This window comes from Phascolarctos cinereus, unplaced genomic scaffold (assembly GCF_003287225.1).
Source record: "Phascolarctos cinereus isolate Bilbo 61053 unplaced genomic scaffold, phaCin_HiC Scaffold_1;HRSCAF=81, whole genome shotgun sequence".
Lineage (NCBI taxonomy): Eukaryota > Metazoa > Chordata > Mammalia > Diprotodontia > Phascolarctidae > Phascolarctos > Phascolarctos cinereus.
The window spans coordinates 220,702,648-220,722,705 of NW_027555514.1; the positions used below are offsets into that span (position 1 = coordinate 220,702,648).

Consider the following 20,058-nt stretch of genomic DNA (forward strand, 5'->3'; position numbering starts at 1 on the left):
ATAACAAATAAAAAATAGTGATTTATGATATTAGCAGCATAGTGTAGCAAGTAGAATGAATGAAGGACACGGAATCAGGAAGACCATCTCTAAGAATAGCTTTGTGGCCATGGGTAAGTCACTTAACCTCTGTGAGCCTCAGTTTTCTTATCTGTTAAATGGGAATAATTAAACCTCACTGAATTGTTGTGAGTTTCTTCAATCAACTTGATGAAATTATAGGAAATGGTGCCCTTTGTTTGGAAGTATCTGAGAAGTATACCTCCTCCACTCCATCCACTCCCATGGTAGGCATATGCACTGGTTCCTTGCTAAAGCCCAGTGACCAGGGCTTACCTCAAGGTAATTGGTGATTGAAGAGAAGATAAGTTCCATTTTAGACATGTTGAATTTGAGACATCTACAGGACAGATGGGGAGAATGTCAGAGGGACATTGGATGAGTGAGAAGGGGCAAAAGGAGAGGTCTTGGTAATGGCTTCAGCTATTTTTTGTTGAAGTATGAGGCAAAGCCCTCAGGTGAGTGGGTGAAAGGATTGCTACGTTGGGGGAGGGGTGGTGAGAAGAAAAAAGGTTTGGAATAGCTTCCGTAGTAGTGGAATAAATAGAAAATTGATTGGGACATTTGTGGGTGATATTAGACTTAAGGGTATGACTATCCCTGTGTATAGCTGAGGTAGAGTGGAAGAGTAGTTCATGAGATGGAAGAACTTGGAAATTAAGGGAGTTGAGGGCAGCATCAACATGTATGTTAAAGTTTCCCAGGGCCAGGATAGTCAAGGACAGGAAGACTGTGAGCCAGGAAGTAAAAGAAATATCCTGGGTGGGGGTGGGGAGTGGTCAGTAGATAAAGGCTACTAGACTCTGACAAATATAGACAGCATGAACCTCAAAGGAGGGGAGGTTGATGAGGGAGAATTTGAAAGTGGCAATGGTGAGCAAGGAGTATTCCAACTATCCAACCAATGAGTCTGAGGACATTAGTCAAAATGAAACCAGTATTGGCAAGGGTGGGCAAGGATTGCCATCAGAAGGGGGCTAAGTCTCAATGATTGCCATAAGATAAGAAGGAATGAGAAAGGAACAGGTTTAAAATGAAAGGAAGTTTGCTAATTATGGAGCAGGGATCCCAGAGGACTCAGTAGGGTCCAGGAAGGTCTGGAGTGGGATGTTATATGAATGTGGAAGGAGAGGGGGAGAACAGAATAGAGGGAGGATGGGAATAAAGAAGTAGATCATTGGAGATGGGGAAAAGGGTTTGTACATAGGCAGCCAAGGATTTAGAGTCACTGGACTGTCCGGAAAGAGGATCTATGGTTCAGGGGTGTGGACCCTGGGACCTCATGGCCACATGTGGCCCTCTAGGTCCTCAAGGGTGGCCCTTTTACTTTCTGTAAAGTTTGGAGTCAGTTAAAGGGATGCACTTGAGGATCTAGAGGGCCACATGTGGCCTTGAGGCCACAGATTCCCTACTCCTGCTGTAGTTGGAGAGATATCCATTAAGGGAGGCAGATGATTAGACTGTTCAAAGTTTTCCCTCAAGGCTCAAATCTCCAGGCAGTGGTTGGGGCCTGGGTCTGGTCCAGTCTCTGCCAGGACTGGGGAAGCCCTGGAGCAGAAGAAGAAATCCTGGACTGAATATGAATGAGCTCTTCAGTGCTTGGGGAAGGTGACAGAATCACCATTTTCTTGGTGGTGGAGGTGGGGGTGGTGGGCCTGGGGCTAACCCCCATGAATGAATCCAGTCTGTCTGAATTAAAGTTTATAGGGGTCCCTGAGCCATGGGCTAAATAATATCAGTTAAAAAATGCTTTGCAAACCTTAAAGAATAATATAAATTCTGACATTTATGTCACAAAGAGTCAGACACTACTGAAAAACAACTGAACAACAAAACAACATGGGACACTCAGTTCTAGATGTCTAATTGATTCTGAAGCTTGGAACCTGGGTGGTGGTGGTGGTCGTGGTGGTGCAGTCACAGATAGGGAAGTTCCAATCAATCAGCCAATCACTCAACATTTATTAAGCACCTACTACGTGCAAGACACCACACGAAGTTCAGAGATCTGGCTTCGGGGAGCAGCAAGGTGATTCGTTCCATTTTAGATATGCTGAATTTGAGATGCCAGTGGACCATCCCGTGAATTGGCAATGTGAGAGATTAGAGCTGGTCACTGAGGACTGTGAGTCAGCTGTACAGAGATGACAACAGCCCCTCCAAGCAGATAAGGTCCCCGAGGAAGAGAGTGGACAAAGAGAAGGAAAAAGAGACAACGCTTTCTTCATGGGAAGGACTGACAGAGGCAGGCATCGGTCTGTTCTAGATAGGTCATCCCAGCCTGCTGGGCCAAAGCTTCTCTGGAAACTTGTGGTTTCTCTTCTGGGTACATCCATGGCTTTCTCCTTCTCTGTGATTCCACGACAACCATTCTGCCTTATTTCACGGTGGTTTGTGTCTTTACCTTTTCATTCCACTAAGCTCCCTAAGGCTGCTAGATGGCTTAGGGGATCAAGTGCTGGGCTTTGAGTCAGGAAGACCTGAATTCAAATCCAGCCTCAGATGCTTTGTTAGTTGTGTGGTCTTGGGCAAATCACCTAACCTCAGCTTCCTCATCTGTAAAATGGGGATAATAATAGAATCTACCTCCCAGGCTTGTTGTGAGGATCAAATGAGATAATGTTTGTATTTTGCAAACCTTACAGTGCTATATAAATGCCACTTTATTATTATTATTATTATTATTATTATTATTACTGAAGGTAGGAATAAGGTCTTAGTCGTCTTCAGATTCCCACCAGCGCCTAGCACAGAACCTTGTACATAATAGGTGCCCAAGAAATGTTTATGGGATTGGATTCTCTCCAGGCCCCTTCTCTGCTCTATGTTCTGTCTCCATTGTACACCAAATTCTGTACTATATGAACTGCTTTTTATCTTGCCTTATCATTTGCTACTCCTTCCCTCTCCCCATGGCATCATATAGTATAGGCAGGTTTGGGAAACTTCCACAAAAAAAGGGTATCTACTAGTCTAGTGGGCAAATAGGACATGGGAATAAAAAACAACGTGGCATCCCAGCCGGGTGAGTAACGGGTACGTGGATGACAAGAGGTCAAGGCATGCTCCATACAGTTGGTCACCAAGGAGAGGTCTGACTGGCAGTGATCCTGTATTTCGTGAGTAGACTGCATAACTGTAGGAGTAGAGTAATGAAGGGCACAAGGTTAACTCTGCTTGCATCATACCGAACACGCACACTCTGCCCTACCCCTACCTCTGCTGCAGCATGACCTTTGGGGTAAGGTAGCAAAGGCCTAGTAGTTCTTTGGGTTGGCAGAGGTCACCCCCTAAGACCATCGCTTGTTTGACTCTGTCCATCCCCTCCCCGACCCAAGCTCAGAAATGAACCCTGAATCCTCCAGAGTCCAGGGGTGGGGGAACCTGCGGTCTTGACTCTAGATGAGGCCCTCTAGGTCCTCAAGTGTGGCCCTCAGGATTCAGCCTATTTATCTACAAGACCATTCACCTACAAGACACATTCTACGCGTCTCATATTTAGCTCCTCTGTGCAACCAGAGAATAGGAAAGGAGCTCCAGAGCAGAGGGTTTGGTTTCAGGTTTTTGTCCTTGTAGCCCCAGGGCTTAGTCAGTCAATAAACATTTATTAAGCACCTAATATATGCTGCATACTGTGCTAAGTACTGGGGATACAAAGAATGGTAAAAGACAGTCCCTGATCTTAAGGAGTTCCCAGTCTAATCCTTGGCTACATCAGAGGCAGCTGGTGGCATAGTGGATAAAGAAATGGGCCTAGAGCAGGGGTGGGGAACCTGTGGCCGGGAGGTCTCACATGGCCCTCTAGGTCCTCAAGTGCTGCCCTTTGACCGAATCTAAACTTATTCGTTCTGTGAAGTCTGAATTCAAAGGGGCTGCACTTGAGGACCTAGAGTGCTACAGGTTCCCCACCCCTGGCCTAGAGTCAGGAAGTCAGGGGTTCAAACTTGGTCTCATACACTTACTAGCTATGCAAGCCTGGGCTAGTTACTTAACCTCTGCTTGCCTCAGTCTCCTCAATTGTAAAATGAAAATTACAATAGCACCCACCTCCCAGCCATGTTGTGAGGAATCAAATGAGATAATAATGATAAAGTACTTAGCACAGTGCCTGGCACATGGTAAATGATATATACATGTTAGCTATTAGCTATTACCTTGCAGGGCTGTTGTGAGAATCAAATATTTGTAAAAACAAAAAACTTCTTAGTACAGAGCTGGTAAATAGTAGGTGTTATGTAAATGCTTATTCCCTTCTCTACTCCCCTTAGTATAGTCCCTGGCACACAGTAGGTGTTTAATAAATGCTTGTTGACTAATTGAGGCAGTTCTGTGTGGTATACAAGAGGTCAGGAGTCCTATATTCTAATCCTCGCTCTGTCCCTAATTAGTGGTGTGACCTTGGGTGAGTCACCTAATCTCTTAGGGCCTCAATTTCCCCATCTGTAAAACTGATGGGGGTTGGATTGCATGGTTTCTAAGATGCCTCTGATATTCCTAATTTAGGTCCCCCTGTCTTATTTCTTCTGGATTCATCTGGCTCAGTTCCTTTGGACCCTGAATACATGGGGCTTACTGGTGTGGAGGAGTGTAATGTCTGATTCGGATCAGAGCTCTCCCTCTGCCTCTCCTCCAACTAGACCAGGGGAGTTCATGGGAGGGGACGACTCACAGGCTTCCAAGAACTTCTGGCCATAGCATCGCCTGACTTCAGGGTCCATTCGATCCCACAACTCTTGGTAGCTCTGGTAGAAAAGGTCCTCGTTGGTGATGTTGGTCTTGAAGAAACCAGGCTCAATCACGGCAATCTTCAATCCAAAGTGGTAGAGTTCCCGCCTATGGTAAAGACAGAACAGAAGCACGATGAAGCAGGGCCTGGAAGAAGAGGCTGGGAGTTGGACAATCAAGAACAGCCTTGTACAGAACAGGAAGGGATGGGATGGAGCAGAAGTTAAGGGAGAATATAACAATAATAATGCCCTTTCCCTGCCCTGTAGAGCTCATGTATGCTCCAGGCTCTTTGGCATACATGATCTTTCTAGGTTCCTCACCACAGCCCTAGGAGGTAGTTAGTATAAGGGGAATGTGAGCGTGGGCCAGTCACAACCTCTCAGAGCCTCAGTGCATCATCTGTAAAATGGGGGCAATAATACTTGTAATGCCTACCTTACAGGGCTGTTATGAGGAAAGTACTTTGAAAATCTTAAAGGCATAAAAATATGATTATTAACATTATCGTCATTTTTATGGTGACAGGCAGGGGAAAGCAGCTGGAGGGTAACTAGGATGAAGGGGATGGTACAAGGGCTTGGGGTGGGAGTATGGAGGAGGAAGTGATAAAGAAGTGTTAACCGTAACCTCAACAGGCCACATGCACCAGTTAACACCAGCTTGGGAGGTGGTGAGATCCTTCATGAATGTTACAAGTGGGAGAAAGGGCCCGAGGGTGATCCCATTACCTGAGACTGTCAGAGAAAGCCTCTACACCATACTTAGAAATGCAGTAGCCACCACCGAAGAGAGACACCCGGCCCATGACACTGGAGACGTTGACGATCCTGCCCTTGGCCTTCTTCACCAGGGACAGCAGACTCAGTGTCACTTCAATCAGTCCAATGAGGTTCACATTGATCACTTTCAGGAAGTCCTCTTGTTCAGCCATTCATTGGGGGCAGAGGGCAAGGAGATGCCTGCATTATTTACAAGGCCCCAGAGACCTGGGAAGAGTGGGAAGTTCTAAGTAGGGCTCTACTGAGGTTTTAGCAAGTATGTCACTGTCTTGATTCAAATTCAATTCCGTTCAGATTTGTTGAGTCAATCACTGGCATTTTTCTAGGCTCCTAGTGGGAGGAAACAGTTCACTCATGTTCTAGGAGCTTACATTGTAGGTAGGAAGGACAAAACTTGAAATCATAAGCCTGAAAGAATCCTTAGGAGTCATCATCTGTAACCACCTCATTTTGCAGACAAGGAAATCGAGACCCAGAGAAGTATACAGACTTGTCCATGGTCACACGACAGGTCGGTTGCCTCTTCTTAAAAATGCTTCCGCAGAAAATAGTTCTGAGGAAAGTATGTGGTAGTATGGAATGGGATCTACCCAGAAGTACTATGGAAATTCGGAAGCAAGCACAAAGTCATGAAGGGGAGGGGTTAACTAGGGGAGGCTCCATAAAAAAGTTGAGTACATTGAGGTCCTGACTGAGGGTCAGATTTCATTTGTTAGAGAAACAGATGGGTCCGGCATGGAGTGACTAGAGAAACAAGTGGATCACATTCGGGTTAGGTTTGAAGGAGAACACTAACCCCAGGGTGGTAGACTTTTAAATGTGGGAGTTAAGTAAGAGGGACTGATTGGGATTAGTGAGCAAATTAGTTTTACACATAAATCTGGCTTTTCACTTCCTAGGGTGCCTCTAAACTCTCTTCCCTAGCCTGGCCAGGCCCTCCTAAACTTATTGTACTTCATGACCAATATAGTTGCAGAGAAGAGATGAGGGACTACACTTCCCTTCTCTCAGTAGAGAGGTGGTAGAGGAAGGAATATCGAATGTCACTCGTACTGTCTAACGTGGTTGCTACGTCAGCTGCTTTTGCTTAATTTTTTGTTGTCTTTGTTATAAGGCAGGGTTCTCTACTGTGCTATAAGAAATGATGAACTTGGGGCAGCTAGGTGGTGCAGTGGACAGTGCTCCATCCTTGGAGTCAGGAGGACCTGAGTTCAAATCCCACCTCAGACACAGATAGTAGTTGTGTGACCCTGGGCAAGTCACTTAACTCTGATTGCCTCGTCAAAAAGCAAAAAAATGATGAACTTGATCATTTTAGAAAAACATGGAAAGACTTGCAAGAAATAATGAAGAGCAAAATGAGCAGAACCAAGAGAACATTGTATACAGTAAGAGCAATATTGTTTTAAGAATGACTTTGAGTGAATAAATTATTTTGACTATTACAAATACCCAAATTAACTATAAAGGACATATGAAGAAAGATGCTATTTGAGTCCAGAGAAAGACCCAATAGATAGAAGTATATATAGAACAGTTTTATACACACACACACACACACACACACACACACACACACACACACACACCTATTTGTGTCTAATATTGGTCATCTCTAGGGTGGGGGGGAGGGAAGAAAAAAGGAAATAAAAGAAATTTATATCATAATTTTGTTGTATATTTGAAAGGAATAGCAAGTTGTGAATAGCAGATTTGCAGTTTCATGTGCAATCGTATTTTTAATGTACTATGTCATAGAAATGCTTGTTTTATTACATAAATTAAAAATTAAATTAACTTTTTTTAAAAAGGGAGGGCTCTATCCTTGTGGGGTGCTATATTGGGAAATGACTGGCATTAAAAAAGAGGTTTCAATAAAACTTTTTTAGAACAAATACATAATTATTTAACAAAAAAGCATTAGGTGCCCTCCTCTCTCCTGCCCCACACAGACAGGATCCTCTAAATATGACACAATAGAAAGAGAGGCCATGTGACAGAGTACAGAAAGTCTCAACTCAAGACTTAGGAGAGTTGTGTTCCAATCCCATCTCTGACACTTTCTAGCTGTGTGACCTTGGGTAAGTCACTTGAAATCTCTAGGTCTCTTTTTCCTCATCTGTAAAATAAAGGGTTAGGACTTCTCTTTCTCTAATCTTCAACCTCTCAAACTACTTTCAGACATGTGCAAGTCTCTTCCATCCTTTAAAACACACACACACACAAACACATACACACACACACATACACACACACAAACACACTCCTTGACTATATATCTCTCCTTTTCTCATCCAAACTCCTAGAAAAAGATGTCTATACTCATGGACTCCACTTTTGCTCTCAATCACTACTCAACCCTTTGCGAGTTAGATTCGTACCCTATCACTCAGCTGAAATTTCTCTCTCCAAAGCTACCAGCGATCTCTAATTGCCATTGGTCTTTTCTCAGCCCTCATTCTGCTTGTCTTCTCTGCATCACTGGATACTGTTGACCTAGTACCATTGTTTCCTCCCACTACACAGTCTCTCCTCCTAGGGTTTTAGGAACACTTTGTTTCCTTTGTTAATTCGTCATCCACGCCATTCTCCTTGATTGTGACTGTACCTCAAGACTCTGTCTTGGGCTCTCCTCTCTTCCTTTCTTTCTCTCTCTCATCTCTTTTCTCCCTCATCTCCTCTTCTTTCCCTCCCTCTTCTTAAAAATTCAAATGAAAGTATTAAGAAATAAATAGTTCTCCAGTCTAAACTCCTTCCAGACTCACTTGAAGGAAAGAAACTTCATCAGTAAGTAATCCAACTTCATCCTTTCTTACAGCACAACAGTATTCCATCACATTCACATGCCGTGACTTGCTCAGCGCCTCCCCATCTGGTGGGTACCCTTCAGATTACAATTCTTTGCTGCCTTAAAAAGAGCTGCTCTAAATCTTTTTGAAAATTCTTAGTTTGTTTTGCTTAGGACTAATCCCTCTCTTAATCTACTCTCCCTCCCCTCCTCCCTTTTCCCTCTTATTTCTCTGTTGAGTAAAATATATTTTTGTACCCAATTCTGTGTGTGCGTGTGTATTCTTCCCTTCTTTGACCAGTTCAGATGAATGGAGGTTCAAAGGTGACCTGTTCCCACTACCTCTCCCTCCTTGACTTTCATTTACTTACCTACATGAGATGATTATATGAGATGTTATTTGAGATGATTTTCCCCAAACTTCCTTTCTGTCCCCCCACCCCTAACCAGCGGACTCTTCTTTGCCTCTCTTTAAATTCTTCTTCTTAAGATCATTAAAACACAACAGAACCACTCCCAAGTCTTTTGTCTACTTAGACTCCTTCTATGACCCCCTAATAATGATAAGGCCAAAGATATTCTTTAAAGATGAAATAACTATTTATTAGCTGAAGTAGAATATTAAACTATATCTTCTTGTGAAATTATTCTTGTTCAAGATGCCTATAAATGTCATTTGAAAACATCTTGTATTAGAGACATGTCCAAGGGCATGAGGGAGACTGTCAATTTAGATCTCTCTCTCTCTCTCTCTCTCTCTCTCTCTCTCTCTCTCTCTCTCTCTCTCTCTCTCTCTCTCTCTCTCTCTCTCTTTCTCACACAGACAATGTTTAAATTTAGAATAATAACAAACTAACAAAAAATTGTTCTGGCAGCCTTGTGCCTAAAAATATACTATTAATATTCAATAAATTGGATATCCCAGAGGAATCTCAAACTCATTTTGTCCAAAACAAAACTCCTTTCCTCCAAACCTGCCCCTCTTCTGAACTTTCCCCCATTTTGAGATAACTTCCTCATCATCTTGGACTATTCACTCTCTTCATTGCACATATTTTTTCTTTTTCTTCTTTTAGGCAATTGGGGTTAAGTGACTTGCCCAGGGGCACACAGCTACTAAGTGTCAAGTGTTTGGTCTGAGGCCAAATTTGAACTCGGGTCCTCCTGACTTCAAGTCCGGTGCTCTATTCACTGTACCACCTAGCTGCCTGGGCACATATTTTTTCTTAAGGACCATGCCTTAAACCCAAATCACTCTGGCTCTCATTAATTGGCCAACAATAGGCCCCAGGCCAAACCCCACTTGGTCATTGTTTGGGCCCTGATTGGCTCAGAGTGAATGTAAATAGCAATTGTTTGTATTTTGCGGAAACCCTGAAGGACTTGACTAGGTAAGACTAGGTAAGAAAGGCCATTCTCTGCCTCATTTCTTATCTAGTCTTAATCACAGAATGGGCCTTGCCTCAGTCAAACTGAGACCTGTTAAAGACCTTAGATTGAAAAGGCCAAGATCTCCTACTACATCCAGGGCCATCTCCAGTCATTCTGATCTATATGTTGCCACTGGTCCCAGATGGCTCAGGAGGAGAAAGTGAGGCTAGTGACCTTGCACAGCCCTCCCTCACTTAAATCCAATTCACTTGCATGTCATGGCATCACCTCCCTGATGTCATAGTCCTTTTTGAGAATGAAGGACAAATAACAACAACATATACAACTAGTTCTGTCTTTACAACATTTCTGACCTCCAACTCCTTCTCTCTCTCTACTTATACAGTCACCATCTTAGCTCAAGTCCTCATCTCACCCATACTATTGCAATGACCTCCTCAATGGTATCCTTGCCTTGTCTCTCCCCACTGTAGTCCACACATAATCAGGGTACAAAAGCAGAAGTCTATACAAACAAGGAGACATGTACTTAAACCATCCTCTTATCTGAACTGGTCAAAGAAGGGAAGAATACACACACACTCATAGAGTTGGGCATAGAAATAGACTTCACCCAACAGGGAAATAACAGGGAAATGGGAGAAGGAGAAAGAGGAATTAGAGGGAAGGTAGATTAAGAGAGAGATTAGTCCTAAGCAAAACAAACTCTAAGGAATTAAAAAATTATATTTATAGCAGCTTTTTTTTCTGAGACAGAAAATAATTGAATCTGAAGGGGCACCCACCAATTGGAAAAGGATAACAAGCTATATGGTATGTACATGTGATGGAATACTATTGTACTGTAGGAAATGACAAAAAAAATGGTTTCAGACAAACCTCAAAAGACTTGTATGAACTCACACACAGTGAAGTGAGCAGAACCAGAAGAACAAGTTTGTAACTGTGACAACAATATTATAATGACAAACAGCCTTGAAAGACTTGGGAACTCAGATCAGTTCAATGACCAGCCATGATTCCAGAGGACTAATAATGAAACATGCTACCCATCTCCTGATGAAGGTTATTGTTGTTGAGATGCATGTAAAGGCTTACTGATGGAAGACAGTAGTTGTGTTAATTGCCTTCCCTGTCCCCTACCCCACACCTCCCCCCCCATTCTGAGTTGTCTGGAAGGGAGGAAGCTGGGGTACAGAAGTGCATGTCATTCATCCAATATTTGATATGGAAGGGACAGTTTACGAGGAGGGAGGGGGGCAGGGGGAGGGGAATGACCAGGGAAAGGAACTACATAAGATTGGTCAGGGAAGGAATCCTTGAAGGAAGTTTGTCCATATTTGTTTGCTTTACATATTCGTACATATCTGTTGACTCTCCCATTAGATTGTAAGGTGTTGAGAGGTACACTTGTGACAGAAGAATAATTTTCCACAGGAGTGGAGTATCAGAAAAGATAAACCATCAGTGTAAATGCAAGCTTCTAAGCGCTAGGTTCAAAAAAAACAGGCCCAAGTTAAGATTAAACAGTAGGCACTCAAGCATTTGCCAGATGGCAAATTTACATAAGATACTATCAGTTCAAGAGCTGGCTTAATGTGACCTGGTTTTCTGTTCTTTGACTTGCTACCACTGCCCAAATTCAGGAGTAACTTGAATTTTCTGTACTTTCCAACTTCTAGAAGTGAATTAATACAGAAAGTAAAGTGAAAATCTAGAACATACTGGAAATCATCCTAGTAATCTGAATAGGGTCTATCTCTTGGATATGTTTCCTCCTTTCCTCTGCTACCACGTCTAGCTCAAAAACATATCCTTTTTTACGTGAACTATCAAAAAATAGCCTCAAAAGAAGCCTCCCTTCGAGCTTTCCCTTCCCAAAGCAACATCTTACTCCTCTGATTAAAAATCTTCAGTGGCTCCCCATTGCCTACAGAATAATTATAAACTGCTAATCCTGGCATTCAAACTTCTACACAGTCTTGTCTCTCACATTTCTGCTCAACTCTTCTGCTCATCTTGACCACCGAGAGTCTCCATTCTCACCCTACCATTTCCATTCATCTGCTCAACTCACACCACTGCTCCCCCATCCATACCTGAAATGGACTCCCTCCTTCCCCACATCTGCCTGTTGAAATCTTTCCTTCTCTATGAAGACTCATGTGGCTACCCTAGCTAAAAATGATTGCAGCCTCTTAAAAATTTCCCATAGAGATTTTGATTCTCTCCTTTGAACTATCTTACTGTCCTTTATATTATAAATTATCTGAGTACATATAATCTCCATATGACACTGTAAAAGTTCATTAAAAGAAAAAACAACCTTATTTTACCTAGTACAGTACTTTGTACATAGTAGGTGCTTTACAAATGTCAAACTGAATTTCTCCCCAGAAACAAACTGAATGAAGAAATCTGGATTATACCTTTATTTCCCACACGTTCCTTCACCCACTGGGCAGCTGCGGTGATGTTCTCAGTTTTGGTTACATCCAGGATCACTGTCTCTACTCTGTCTGAAGTCCCACGCCTCAGCTGCTCGGCCCCTTTCTCTGTCAGACAGGCTGCCAGCACCCTCATACCTCGAAGGTCCAGCTGCTTGGCCAGCAGGTTCCCAAATCCAGAGTCACAGCCAGTGATAAAAACATATTTGTCTCCAAGGTTACTCACCACCTGCCTCTCCTGATACCAGCGAAAGAGGTGGTAAAGGCCAATGAGGCAGGCCAGGTAGAGCCACATGTCTATAACAGACAGAAAGCAGAAAAGAGTAGGACAGGGTCAGTGAAACAGTCTGACATTTATCCCTCTGAGTGGCTTTCATTGTGTTCCTTGGCATGAGATACTAATGTTTCTACAAATTACGAAGCTGGCACGGTTGGTAATACCGTGTCAGTGTGTGACCTGATTTTCTCTTCTTTGACATGCTACCACTGCTCAAAGCCATGACTCTTTAATGTCACCCAGAGACTAATAGAAAATTCCACTCTTCCCTCTGTCCACACACAGGAATCTCTGTTGACCAAAAACATTATTGGGAAACAGTTGTCCTAGACCCACACATCCCTGAAATTCATCCCTACGACATAACCTAATGTATGCATTGCAATATACACCAGACTTTCTGTGTAAATATCCTTACCTGTTAGTTTGAAAATTTCTTCAGGGAAGGGACTATATTTCTCAACTTTGAATCTCTAGTACTCTGAGGCTTGATAAATCTTGGTTAAATATCACCTGAATTTTCAGTGGCAGGGGATAAATATCCCTCACCTAGACCCAGGGCAAAAATATAAAGATGAACCGATTGCCCTTTACCCTTTGGGCACTGTCTTCCTGTAGGCTGGTGGAACAGTGCCAATTCAAATCAGAGGGCGTTGATCTTCACCAATATCAGGTTCTTGGCTTCCTTATGTATAAAATCAATGCACTGGTCTAATTCTGAGGTTCCTTCTCACTCTAAAGACTAGGATCCTATGATTCACCCCTTCCCAATTAACTCAGTCCCCTTAAACTCTCCATAATACCACCCCTCAACAATTCTTCTTCTTTTAGTCCATCAAAACTTCTGGGAGAGGGGGATGGAAAAGGAAAAGGGAAGGGAAAAAAGGATGTGAGAGTGAGGAGGGGAGCTTTTCTGGATTCCTCTGAGGACAAGTTTCTTGCAGATGTTAAAGTGCTATATAAAACGACCCCAGGTGCTGCTGTTACTGCTCCTGCTATTTTTCTCATTCTCCTCTTATATTCGTTCAGATTCAGATAGAAACAGTTGCTATCGTTGTTGCTAAAAAAAAGGGGATACGAAATTGGTTAAAAAAAAGTATTAGAAGATAACAGCGCCCCTTCCTATTTCTCGACGGGCTGAGAAGATGAAGCATTTGTCGGGCATATAGGGAGAAGGTACTCAGCAGTAGCCTCAGCTTTGGCTACCAATCCTTCTCACTCAGTCCTCTAGAGCTGTACTGTGTGAAAGATGGAGGCTAAGAGAGAAAGGTCTTTTTGTTCCAGATCAAAGTCCTAGGTTCCTCCCTCCTCAGGCTGAAGAATGACCAGAGGAGAGAAGTGGGGATCAAGGATAGGAAGGCACAGGCTAATTAACTGCCCTGACAGCCCCAGGAAAGAAACAATACCTGACTTAAAGTGTCCTGCTCTGTATCTGCAGTTGTCTGAACTTCAGATCCACCCAGAAGAGCTGAGGCCCCTCCCTCCTTCCTGGGACAGTTACCTGATCATTGCCTTGAACTTTGGATAGAGGGGTGGGGAAAGGGAATTCAATAGTTACAATGGTGGGGGAAGAGGTTTCAAAGATTGTGTGTGGGGGGGTGGGTAGTAAGTTCTTCATTCGAGAGAAACAGGAACTCTTGCAAAACTCCAAATTTTGAGTTGGCTGACGGGAAGTAGGCTGGGGGTGCAGAAGTTATTTTTTTAAGTGAAAAATGATATATTTTATTTTTTCCAATTACATGTAATAACCAACTTTAAACATTTTTATTATTTATTTTAATTCTTTTCTTTTTAAATTTCGAGTTTCAAATTCTTTCCCTCCCTTCCATTTCCTCTCCCACCCACTGAGAAAGCAAGTAATATGGTATCACTTATACATATGAAATCATGCAAAATGCATTTTTATTATTAGCCATATTGCAAAAAAAAAAAAAAAGCAAGAAAATTATACTTCAATTTGCACTCAGAGCTCATCAGTTCTCTCTCTGGAGGTGGACAGCATTTTTTTCATCATGAGTCTTTTGGAATTGTCTTGGATCATTGTAGTGATCAGAGTAACCAAGTCTTTCACAATTGATCATCATCACGATGTTGCTGTTACTGGGCATAATGATCTCCTTCTCACTTCACTCTGCATAAGTTCACAAAAGTCTTGCCATGTTTTTCTGAAACCACCCAAAGCATTTCCTAAAGCACAATAGTACTTCATCACAATCACATATCACAACTTGTTCAGTCTTTCCCCAACTGATGAGCATCCCCCTCGATTTCCAATTCTTTGCCACCACAAAAAGAGCTGCTATAAATATTTTGTATGTAGAGGTCCTTTCCCTTTTCCTTTGATCTCTTTGGGATACAGACCTAGTAGTGGTATTGTTGGGTCAAAGGCCATAGTTTCACAGCCTTTGATCCTAGCTCCAAGTGGTTTCTCAGAATGTTTAAACCAGTTCACTACTCCACTAACAATTCATCAGTGTACCTATTTTCCCTTCATCCCCTCCAGCATTTGTTATTTTGATAAGTGTGAGGTGGTACCTCAGAGTTGTTTTAATTTGCATTTCTCTAATCAATAGTGATTTAGAGTATTTTTTATTTTATTTTATTTTATTTTAGGCAATTGGGGTTAAGTGACTTGCCCAGGGTCACATATAGAGTATTTTTTCCATATGACTATATGTAGCTTTGATTTCCTCTTCTGAAAACTGCTTGTTCATATCCTTTAACTATTTATAAATTGGGGAATGGCTCTTATTTTTATAAATTTGATTCAGTTTTATACTCAGTATATATTTGAGAAATGAGGTCTTCATCAGAGAAACTTACTGTAAAATTTTTTTATATTACTTCATTGTCTATGATGCTTTTTAGTAAAATGTAGTTTCCCTTCCATTAAGAATTTAAAGAGGATTATCCCTTTTAATTAGGTCTCTTTTTGCTTTCGATTTGTCTGGGATCTTGTTTGCTACTCCAATTCAGCTTATTTCATTCTTTATCAGTTTATAAAGGTTTTTAAAATTTGGTTGTTTTCATAATATTGATGTTATAATAGAAATTGCTCTCCTGTTTCTGCCTGTTAACACTCTTAACTGTTCACACAAGTCTCTTTGAAATCACCTATTTCCCCATTTCTTACTGCATGATATTCAATAAACAAGCAATTAGCTGGCACAGTGTAGAGTGCTGGGCCTGGAGTCAGGAAGATTTTAATTCAAATCCAGCCTCAGGCACTCATTACTATGTAACCCTGGGCAAGCCACTTGCCCTCTATTTGCCTCATTTCCCTATCTGTAAAATGGGGATAATAATAGCAACTACCTCCCAGGGTTATTGTGAGAATTAAATGAGATAACTGTAAAGTGCATAGCACAGAGCCTGGCACATAGCAAGTGCTATATAAATGTTAGCCATTATTATTACTGTTATCAAACATTTATAAGCACTCACTATGTGTCAGGCACTGTACTAAGTGTTGGGAAGGGAAATTTCCTATTACAAGGACATAAAGAAGACCTGTAACCAGGGAAGAAAATGATCAATCAGAGATGATATCATCTTGCAGAATGATGAATTTCTGAAGATTGTGAAGTCCAAGGAAAGCATCGGGGTAGGAAATAATGAGGTGAATTCCCTGAAAACCTTTCTTAAATAGTGGAGGACTGGGGAGGAACTCTCTCCAATCAGAATGAGGGAGGGGTTCTAGGGGCAGAGGGTGCTGAGGAGATGAGATTTGTTAATGGTTGAAAATTGTGGTAATTAATGTAATGAGATGTTACTGTATCATAATAAACAATGAGTTTGATTGTGGTGTTTGGAGGTGAAAGGTGGTCCACTATAAGCGGTAGTACGTCCGGGTCTGAGCATCAGTTCTTAAGAATATAGGAATAAAAGGTCTTTGAGCACCAAGGGCAAGGCTAGAAGCCGAAACTGCCACAGTATATAGTATCAAAAGATACCCTCAGGTAAATTACACCAAGTTGCCATTATTCAGTTTCCCCATATTGGATTCAAAAGGAAAAATTTCAGAGCTATGCATCTATAGGCATGTGTTCTGCATATGCACTGTGGGAGATTACTAACTTTAAAAAATGTTCTTTCTCTGTCTCTGTCTGTGTCTGTATCTCTCAGAGCTTTCTGAGTTGTGGTTCCCACCTTCAGTCTCTGCTTAAGAAAAAAAAAGGTTATGCTTTTCCCTCTAACTCTCAAACCTCATGAGTAAAGAAATGACACTGAGGCACTGCAGTGTCAGAGAAGTGAATGCCTTCCCTACACGTATTCCCTACATATGTGCCTCATGACTAATGTATTCTAAATCTGTGACCACTCTCCCCAAGGATATGACAAAGCATATTAAAAAATTCTCTTTTTAGTTTCTCTAGAAATATTAAGCACTATTTTTCTCTAACCTAAGGCCAGTTCCAGACCTTTCCCTTTAAGAAAGTGGGAAGAATAAAATCTAAAACCTTCCTTGGAAATGGAATAAGGGTGATAACCAAACTCAATCTGGTTTATAACATCATTGACTCCCCACCTGAAGTGACTGGCTCCATGAACCCACACCAAGTCTTCTCTTTTGAAATTCATGGTAAGATATTGATCATAAGAAGAAGTCTTATGAGAAAGTAGTCCAAGAAGGAACTGAGTGAATTTTAACCCCCAAACTTCCTTCCCTTTCACTCCTTCACTCTACTGCCTAGCTTCCAACCTCGTCATTCAACAGAAAATGCCCTCTCCAAAGCTACCAACGATTTCTTAATTGCCAAATTTTTTCTAATCCTCATTCTCCTTGTCCTCTCTGCAGGCTTTGACATTACTGATATTCTCTTCTCTCTAGGTTTCCATAACACTCTACCCTCTCTCCTCCTACCTGTCAGACTACTCTTTCTCAGTCTCCTTTCTTGAATTTTCATCCAGATTATGCTGTCTTCTGGTCATGTGTGAGGCAGGGGCTTATACTGCGTGATAAGAAAGCTTCTGAAATCAGAATTGAGTGAATATACCAAAAAAGGCAACCCGATCCTTTACTGCTCTCTTTTCCTTTCAGCTTTGATAGAGTCAGGGCCACTCTGAGATGCTTTCCAGAGCTAAGAGATGGAAAAGCAGCTGTCCTGTGCCCCCTACCCCTACTGACCCTGCCATGGCAGCTGTGTGAATCTGGCCTCCTTTGTCTCTTTGTGCTTGTTACTGTCCAGGCAGCAACCTTATAAAGATCAAAAGGTCTTGTCTGTAGCTGTGGCATTGATGATGGTATCCACTGGATTGGTAGTGCTCCACTAGTAGTAGAAGTAGTAGTAGTAGTAGTAGTTGTGGTACTAGTGGTAGTAGTGGTAGTGGTGGTGGTAGTAGCAGCATCAGAAGCAGCAGCAGCAGCAGTAGTAGTGAGCATTTATATAAAGAGTATTACATGCCAGCACTGTGCTAAACACTTTGATCCTCACAATAATCCTAAGAGGTGGATACTGTTATAATCCTTATTTTACAGATGAGGAAACTGAGGCAAGACAGAAGTGAAGTGATTTACCCAGGGTTACACTGCCAGTAAGTGTCTGAGGCTGGATTCAAACTCAGGTCTTTCTGACTCTAGGCCCAGCACTCTACCCACTTCACCATCTAGTGGTCTCTCCATGCTGCCACTAGAGTGGAAGAGGCAGAGGTAAGAACTGATCGACCCTGGGGAGACAGATGGCTTCAGGGAGAGTGATCCTTTGTGGTGAAGAGTAGGCCACTTAAGGACTATAAAAGAACTCCAATCCTTGTAGTGAAGCAGAGTGCTAAGGGGGGGGGGAAGGGGGAAGGAATTGCAAAGGGGCTCCACAAAAGGAGAAAAGGACTTCCAAGGGCCAGGAGTTGGGAGGCACCCCATTGCCACATGCATTCTGCCACATGACTCATTACTGTCTGTAAGTTTGTGAGCACACTCATGAACTCTGAGTGTTATTTGTGGCAGAGTGTGCCCCCATGGCTTGGGGTCGGGGTATTATTTTGTAACTACTGCTTTGCACAGTGCCTGATAAACAGCAAGTGCATAATAAATGTTTATTGATTATTGATTGATTATTGGTCTTTTTGAGTGGCTTTTTGAGTTGCTAAAATAAACAAACAAAAAACTCTAAATGAGGTTACTAGCTAATCATTTAATAGAGAACAAAGGGGTGGGGGACTCAAGAGTTAATAATTCATGAGTTAATTTTGGGGGTAGCTGTCCACAGAGTAACTCCCTCCCCCCAACCTGAAGTGGCAGTTACCCCTCTTGGGGCCCAAACAGTCCTTGAGAGTTCAGGTTGGTGGAATGAACCCAAAGAGGGAGTTACACTAATAAAAGATGACTCCCGGGGTAAGGGTGGTAGAGTAGAGTATATAGTCAGTGAAGGGAGTATGTGTTATCCACATGAGTCTACATTGATCTATCTAGACTTGGCTTGCAAAGAAGAATGAATTGATAGCCCTAGAGAATCTTCTCCACCATCCCTTCTCCAAGGAAGACTTTGATTTCTTCCAGGAAGGGAGCAGGAGACTGGAGCCATAAGGCTGACCACTCTGTTCTCCTCAGAGAGAGAAGGTACTGGGCTAGAATTCTATAGGTGTATCAACACCCTCCTAAATGTTGTTAGTCTAGAGGAAATAATTTCTAGGTTCAAGTTGCTCTTTTTAACATTATCCCTTAATAGGGAAGGAAGGCTTGACTCCCTTCCCACCAAATGCTTAACCCTAACCACACGTAGGGAATAGGTTCTCTGTGGGCTGTTTCAATGTGTGTGGGAAATCTAAAAGAAAAGGAGTCTGGGACAGGATTGAAGAGATGGTAAAGATCCACCCCCATCTTCCAAGCCCATCTGAAGGCAGGCATTTATTAAATTAGAAACAGAAACCTGAACTCTGTAAACTCGTCCATTTCTATGCTTTACTCAAGTTTTTAATAATTTCAAGCTGATTGTTGATGAAAAAGCCCATCTTTATAAGAACACATATTTTTCTATAGGTGCCATATGGCTTCAAATCAAGGGATGCCATGATCTCAGAGGATCAAAACTTCAAGGGACCAAAGGGCAATGGAGATATACAAGGTGGGGTTAAGTGGGAATATGACCAGTTGTGATTTATGGGCACCAAGTGGCATAAAAGACGTTTTGAAGAATATGTATGAATAGACAAGGAGATGAAAACCTTAAAGTGCCACAAAATGTCACTATTATCATTACTATTGTTGTTATTGTGTTTCTCCATAAAAGTTCCTTTTGAAAATTTTGAAAACTGGTGGTGGTAGAGGGGCAGGGACCCTGTTGGCTGTGGGCACTTGCAAGAGAGCAGAGTCCCTAGTTTCAGTTCTGGGGCAGAGAGAACAACTGTAGTTTGCAGCCACCAGAGGGAGCAAGCTCATTTTCGGTACAGTGTGGCTTAGGAATCGAGAGGAGAGCCCAAGGTTAGGCCCCAAGACAGAGCTTAGAAAATAACAGTAAAAAGGACTTCAGGCTCGGGGCATCATTCCCCATACCTCTTGGGACTACAACTTGATTACCCTAATAGCTTCTAAAAACAAAATAAAGGGGCAGCTAGGTGGCTCAGCAGATAGAGCACTGGCCCTGGATTTAG

General features: G+C 42.3%; 1 protein-coding gene across 1 annotated transcript; it reads right to left on the bottom strand.

The window, feature by feature from the left end:
* Positions 1-1,998: 1,998 nt before the first annotated feature.
* On the bottom strand, positions 1,999-13,455 carry RDH16 (retinol dehydrogenase 16). Its single transcript, XM_020990080.2, is given in 6 exon segments — positions 1,999-3,196; positions 4,730-4,893; positions 5,517-5,706; positions 5,709-5,774; positions 12,177-12,491; positions 12,890-13,455. Coding segments are annotated over 5 exon segments (951 nt in total). The 5' UTR covers positions 12,490-12,491; positions 12,890-13,455; the 3' UTR covers positions 1,999-2,978.
* Positions 13,456-20,058: the final 6,603 nt, after the last annotated feature.